The sequence below is a fragment of the Mus pahari genome, chromosome 6 (assembly GCF_900095145.1).
Source record: "Mus pahari chromosome 6, PAHARI_EIJ_v1.1, whole genome shotgun sequence".
In the NCBI taxonomy this organism is placed as follows: domain Eukaryota; kingdom Metazoa; phylum Chordata; class Mammalia; order Rodentia; family Muridae; genus Mus; species Mus pahari.
Genome location: NC_034595.1, coordinates 58,943,257 through 58,950,636, shown reverse-complemented (window position 1 = coordinate 58,950,636; position 7,380 = coordinate 58,943,257). Strand labels below are relative to the sequence as shown.

The window sequence follows — 7,380 nt, the reverse complement described above, 5'->3', positions numbered from 1 at the left end:
GGGTAGAAGGGTAGAGAAGAGGAGAGAGAGAGAAAGAGGGGGGAGAGAAGAAAGAGGAGGAGAAGAGAGCGAGGAGGGGGGTGGCTTCCTATTTTATACAGAAAATGACGTCACACCAGTGAGGGCGGGAACTGAGCCAAGTGGATTGTGGGATTGAAGGTCGTTGTCCTGGCAATGCAGGTCAAGGATCACATGGTTCCTGGTGTTAACAATAATCATTACCTGGGAATATTTTCCCAAAATTATATTGTATTTAAATATGTCTAAAATAAGCTGGCCTGGCACCAGACTCCAGAAGTTTCTTACCTCAGGCAGATCATGAAGCTTGCAGGGACCCCAGGACAGTGGGTTGAGTACTTACCAAGCCTGCTTGGTGTTCAGCATCAGAACTGAAAGGTTATTCTTTGTTTCCTTATAGCAATCTGTCTCTGCTCCCTCCTGGATGCTCTCTGCTCCCTCCTGGATGCTCTCTGCTTCCTCCTGGATGCTCTCTGCTTCCTCCTGGATGCTCTCTGCTTCCTCCTGGATGCTCTTCATTATACCTACAACCCGAGTGCTCACTCTCCCTGCTTGTATCTCAGCTACTCTCCTCTGGTAGCCAAACAGAGTTTATGAATACCCACCCTTAAAATTTAGTTTATTTTACATGTGTGAGTGTTTTGGCTGCATGTATGTATGTATGCCACATGTGTGCCCAGTTTCCATGGAGGTCAGAAGAGGGTATCAGATACAATAGAACTAGACTTCCAGATAGAACTGGACTCGCAGTTGTGAGTGTCTGATGTGGGTGTTGGGAATGGAACCCAGGCCCTCTGTAAGAGTAGTAGGTACTCTTAGCCACTGAGCCTTCTCTCCAGCTCCAAATGCCCATCTTTCTGGCAGTCTAAAAACAATTATAAGAGGTGTCTTAGAGAGAGTGCTGTTCTGGCTAAATGATGCTTTCTGCCACGGAGATCTATGAGGAGCTCTTACTATAGGTTCTGAGGGTTAGAAAGGGTCTCAGAGCTGGGCAGTGATGGCATATGCCTTTAATTGTAGCACTTGGGAGGCAGAGGAAGGTGGATCTCTATAGGTTCAAGGGAAGCATAGTCAGTTCCAGGAAAGCCTAGGCTATACAGAGATACTCTGTTGAAAAAAAAAAAAAACTTCAGAAATTGTATGCACATGAACACACACACAATCCACACAGTCAAATTCCCCTCCTCTTCCTTATTCTATGCTGCGTAGATTGGACTCAATCCTTGAGCTCAAGCTATTGTCTTGGTTCAACTTCCCAAATAACTATTTCAACCTTCAGCCTGCCCCATAGCAACTGTACGGAATCAATTGGAGCACTGATTAGTGAATCACTGCTTCTAGAGGAAACAGGATTAGCTTTCTGAGAGTGTTGCAATTTTGTCAAGCAAGCAACACAAGATATTCCTTGTTTTGTGTATAAAATTATCGTTTACAGATTTGTCAATAATGAAGCAAGGCCAATAGTGTTATTCTCACTAGGTTTGTCAACAAGCCTTCATGCATCTGGGGGGCACTAGAAAGGAGGCCAGCACTGTGTTTCTTGGCAGTTGTAGACTAGTGAAACCTTCAACAAAAGCAGGAGAAGGCAAAAAAAAAAAAAAATGCAAAAAGGGAGGAGATACTAGAAGGACCAAGTAAGACCTTGGAAATCACGGGTTTACAGTGTGAGAACTAGATTAAGACGGTAGATTGTGTCCTAGTCCTCCACAGCTGAGAGGACAGCTTTGGGAAACACATTGTTCATCACCTCAAGTGTTGATTGTAGAGTTACAAACAAAGGTGAGTAGGCTAGCTGACAAATACAGACTCTTCAAATAACAGTCGGCAGGTTAAAAGAACTCCCAGTCAGTCAAGTTGAAGGATGTATCTGTTTTTTGTTTGCTTTTGAGACAGGGTTTCTCTACATAGCCCTGGCTGTCCTGGAATTGGCTGTGTAGACCAGGCTGGCCTCGAACTCATAGATAGCCACCTGCCTCTGCTTTCCCAAGTGTTAGGATCAAAGTTTTGCTCTACCACATAAGGAGTAATTCATAAGCCAGGCATTATTCATAATCAAAAGAGGCTCAGGGAGCTCAGCTTTCCAACATGGACAATATTTGCAGCTGGAACAAAGGAAGGAAAGGAGAGAAATAGCAACAGACGAGCAGCCGCTTTATCAGATAGGGTCTGAACGAGATTGACTACAATCTGGCTGTTACAAAAATATGCAGAGTTGCTGGGCAGTGGTGGCCCATGTCTTTTATCCCAGCACTTGGGAGGCAGAGAGAGAGCTGGATTTCCATATTTGAGGCCAGCCTTGTTTACAGAGCAAGTTAGGGCCACACACACACACACACACACACTATAACTTCTTTTTTTTTTTTTTTTTTTTTTTTTTGAGACAAGGTCTCACTTTGCAGACTATTCCAGGCTGGACTTGAATTTGTTTTCAGGTATGTCCACCAGAGAACAACACACAGACACACTTTAAAAAAAAAAAAAAAAGATTTATTTATTATTATACATAAGTACATATAGCTGTCTTCTGACACACCAGAAGAGGGCGTCAGATCTCAACTCAGGACCTTCGGAAGAGCAGTCAGTGCTCTTACCCACTGAGCCATCTCGCCAGCCCAGACATAGACACTCTTAAAGCTGAGAACAAACTTCGTATTGCTGGCTCCTGGCTGCAGAGGGTACTTGCCCAAATCATGCAAACCCACACTCTGGTTGGCACACTTCAATTAGCAAGAAACAGAACTACGGAAGCCAAAACCGTGAGGTTAGCACATCTAGAGACTTCCTGGTTCCTGGAACTATGGGTCAGGTTTTTGATGTATTTGGTCTTTGTACCTTTTTGGCAGAGATCTGCCTGCCTCTGACTCTCGCGTGGAGAAATTAAGGGCGTGAACCACTAAGCCCTGATCGGACTTCATTTTTTAAAAACATCTTATCCACACGTAGAATTCTGACTTTATTAGTGTACATAGTGCGTTTAGCTCATATACTGAGTGTTGTAACTACTCTCACAGATACAGAACGTCTCTAATATTCTGAAGAATCCCCACAGGATTCTGAGTTTCCTCTGAGGCCAGAGCTTCCATTTCAGGCCTTCCCTCTCTCACTGTAGAAAGAGGAAGCACGGAAACCGAGGCCTCCTTGAGAAACTGCCTGAGTTTAACACAGTAGGTCAAAAGAGCTCATGAAGGACTTGTCCCAAGGATCGCCACGCATGCGTACATGCTCTACCCTGCCTCCTCCGATCAGGTCCCCGTAACTCGGCCCCGCCCCCGACGCCGCGGCCCCGCCCCCGACGCCGAGGGCCGAAATAACCGGACCCGAACTGGCTTTGGTGCTGCAAAGCCTCAGTCTGTAGGAGTCTTTCTTCGCTGCTGGAGCCATGCCTTCTGTCGCTTTGAAATCTCCGCGCCTGCGCCGGGTGTTCGTGGTCGGCGTTGGCATGACCAAGGTAAACAGTTGTGAGCAGCGAGAGATCTCCCTCTGTTATTCCCCTCAGTCCGAGGCGACAGGGAAGCGCGGCAAGGGGACGGTCACAGTCTGCGCCGCTGTCCCTTCCCTCCAGACTCGAGGGTGTACGATACTGTCACTAGGGTCGCAGTATCTCGTGCTTGTTCTCTCAGTCATTTTTTCTTCGCCTTCCTGTTTGCCCATTCTAGCTGTTTTAGTCTGTGAAGGAGCCCCCAACACAACACAAATCTCACACTTCTTTAGATTCTAAATCCCCAGCTAGGCCGGCCGGGTAGCTCACATCTGTAGTGTGAGCATTAGGAGACACAGCCAGGAGAATTGCTGCGAGTCCGGGGTCATAGCAAGACCTTGTTTCACAAAACAAAGCAGACCAAACCGATAAACAAAACAAAACAAAACACATTTGGAGCTTGGACAGAGGCCAGGCTGAGAGAAAGAAAAGATCGTGAATGCCACCAGTTCTGTAGTGGCGATAAGTGCCCACCTTAGATAGCGGGTGTGACTGGACCGTATTGCTGTTTCTCTGGGTCTAAGGCAACCAGAAGCTTCCATAGCCTTTTCTCCCAATACCCCGTACCTCTGTCTAGCAGTACCTGGTTACCTGTAGCTCTGTCTTCTGCAGCTTGGCATCTAGTGGCACTAATTGTATCACCTGGCTTTCCCAGGTTAACATCTTTGTGCTTTTTTTTTTTTTTTTTTTTAATGGTTTTTTGAGACAGGGTTTCTCTGTCTAGCCTTGGCTGTCCGGAACTCACTTTGCAGACCAGGCTGGCCTCGAACTCAGAAATCTGCCTGCCTCTGCCTCCCAAGTGCTGGGATTAAAGTTTTAATTTTTTTTGTATTTAATTTATTTATATGTACACTGTCGCTGTCTTCAGACACACCAGAGAGTATCGGATTCCATTACAGATGGTTGTGAGGCACATGTGGTTGCTGGAAATTGAACTCAGGACCTCTGGAAGAACAATAGGTGCTCTTAAACACTGAGCCATCTCGCCAGCCCCATCTTTGTGCTCTTAAAGGTTTAGATCTTACCGTCCAGAAAACCCTTAATCATTTTGGCTTTCTTACAAAGCATTGAACTTAGCTCTAATTTACTTTGATGCGCTGGAATTCTTTGTTTAGATGACTATAGTCTCCTAATGTATTGCTACAGGGTGGGTACCACAATTATTTATTGCTGTATCACTCAGAGTGATAAATCACTCGTGCCTAATGACAGTGAATGTTAGATGGTGAAAGAGTTACTGTGAAGAATCTTTTTGTACTGTAAAAAAAAAAAAAGTCCCAAATTTTATATTATCTTAGTAACAGGTAAAAGCAAATAATTTATTCAAAACATGTAAATAGAAAAGTTGACTGATATGTTCTAAAACTTAAACTGTTTCTCAGAGGGGAGCTTCACATATAGTAAGTAGGTGGGCAGTAAAACTTTCCAGAGTAGTCTCTAGATTTTTTTAAAAACAATATCTTATATGGCCCTGGCTGGCTTTATACTTCTGATTCAGCCTTTCAGTTGGGAGGTGGAGGTAAAGGGGACATTAATATTCCTTAGGGAAGAGAAAAGGAATTAAACTGGTCTACAAAGTGAGTTCCAGGACAGCCAGGGCTATACAGAGAAACCCTGTCTCGAAAAGCCAAAAAAAAAAAAAAAAGGAATTAAAGATGGTTTCATCATTTAAGCATATATGCAGTACATGTGCTATGTGCAGTATGTGAGGGTGAACTCGGTAGATTGCTTGCCAAACATGCATGAATCCCTGGGTTCCATCCCCAGTCTGCGTAAACCAGTCGTGGTGATGTACACCCACCATTTCAGCATTCAGAAGGTGGAGCCAGGAGACTCAGAAGTTCAGGGTTGTCCTCACGTTTACATAGCAAGTTCAGAGCCAGCCTAGCTTATGTAAGACCTTACTTTAACCAAAGAGCAAGGGTCAGCAAGATGGCCAGTGGGTGAAAGAGCGTCCCACCAGGCTTGACAGCCTGAGTTTGACCCTCGCCCTCACTTAGTGTGAGTGCGCTCACTCTTTTACGTCCTCTGCCTTCCTCATGTGTCCTGCAGCCTGAGTGTGTCCCCTACCCATATGCATACATACTTACACACTAACAAACTAAAGATACATTTATTTTATAAATATAGTATTTGTATTATATATAATATTTTTATAAATAAAATATTATTTATTTATTTATTTATATATTTTTTGAGACAGGGTTTCATTGTGTAGCCTGGGCTGTCCTGGAACTCACTCTGTACACCCAGCTGGCCTTGAACTCAGAGATCTGTCTGCCTCTGCTTCCCAAATGCTGGGATTAAAGACAGATTTTTAAAAACCCACATAAGCAAACAAAAAAGAAGAAAGAGAGAAAAAAAAGGAGAGTTTGGCATTTTTAGTTAAGCAAGGAAGATTGAAAAAATGAACTTATCTCTTGTTTTTCTTTTTTTCTTCCAAGTATCATTAAAACAGTGAGGAACAATACACATTGGAGCAGCAACTGTAGGAGAGATGCCAGAGAATATTAAAAGCAGATAGAAGCCAGGTTTGGTGGCATCCTAGCACTCTGCAGGTGGTGGCAGAATTGTCTCAAAACACAACTACCACAAAAAGAAGGGAATTAATTGAAATTCTCCATGCGATGCTACCTAGCTTTTTTCTTAGAAAACACACCCAAACATATACTACCTTCCTGGCAGAGGTTGGGGGAAATACTTGAAATGATTCCAGGAAAAAGTCAGCTTGATATGACATTGTCTTGTGGTGAAACTTAGCAGATGATGAGTTTTGCTCATGCTCAGACACCTTAAATAGCATTAAATAACATTAAAAAAAGATTAATGTTACTGTGTGTGTGTGTGTGTGTGTGTGTGTGTGTGTGCGCGCGCACATGCACTTGTGAGCACTCTCTGAGCTCAGATGACAACTTTGTGGAGTTGATTTTGTCTGTCCACCTTTTTGTGGGTTGTGAGGAATCCAGGTCACCAGGCTTACATGGCAAGCACCTTTACCTGCTAAACCATCTTGCCAGTTCTGTTGAAACTTTTTATTATTTTTTGAATGTGTTATTGGCCCTGCGGATCAAACCCAGTGCCTTAAGCATGCCAGGAGATGCTGTAACACTGAGGTAGGGTCCTAAGCTTCCAAGATAGGAAGTTTGAAGGCAGCCTGAGCATACAAGAGGCCCTGTTTCAAATATCCAACCAACAAACAAACCAACAATGAATGCTCAGAAATATTGAAGTTGAGTGGGACGCAGTAATGTGAATATATGAGATTTTTCATGTTGAAACTGTTCCTAGCACTACCACATGAAGAGGCCTAGAAACAGTAACCAAACCAGTGGTATTCTAGACGCCAAGACCCAGGTCCTCAAATAGCTTTATTTTTTTCCAGAGAGAGAGGATCTTACTTAATCCCATTCAGGCCTCAAACTCACTATGTAGCTGTGGATGACTTTGAACTTGTAACCCTCCTGCCTCTACTTTCTGAATATCCAGATTACAGATGTGTGCTACCATGTCCTGTTTCTGTGGTCCTGGGGATGGGGCCCATGCGTGTTAGATACTCTACTGACTGAGTTAGACCTCCAGGCTCCCAGGCCCTTAACCCCTGAAATACCTTTTTCTGTGTAGAGAACCGGTTGGTTGGAGAAATTACAAAATCTAGGTGAGGTAAGAAATGATCAAGATAAGTCTGGTGATTTTTGTCAGTTAATTGTGAAGAAATCAGAGCCCCTTTGGGTTCTGTCAAGAGTCAGGGTGACTAGGGCAGTCAGACTCTGTGTGTGTACCCGTGTGTGAAAGGCTAGAGATAACCCCAGGTAACATTTCTCACCTAGTCTATCTTGTTGTATTGTCACGGGGTCCCCCTCTCCCCTCTCCCCTCTCCCCTCTCC

The 7,380-nt window shown here is 44.1% G+C and overlaps 1 protein-coding gene across 1 annotated transcript in view; it reads left to right on the top strand.

Moving 5' to 3' along the window:
* Positions 1 to 3,331: 3,331 nt before the first annotated feature.
* The window catches only part of Scp2 (sterol carrier protein 2), an 88,448-nt gene continuing 84,399 nt past the window's right edge, over positions 3,332 to 7,380 (top strand). The window contains exon 1 of the mRNA XM_029540387.1: positions 3,332 to 3,466. Coding sequence (XP_029396247.1) covers positions 3,398 to 3,466 — 69 coding nt within the window. The 5' untranslated portion in view covers positions 3,332 to 3,397. The remainder of the gene's footprint in view (positions 3,467 to 7,380) is intronic.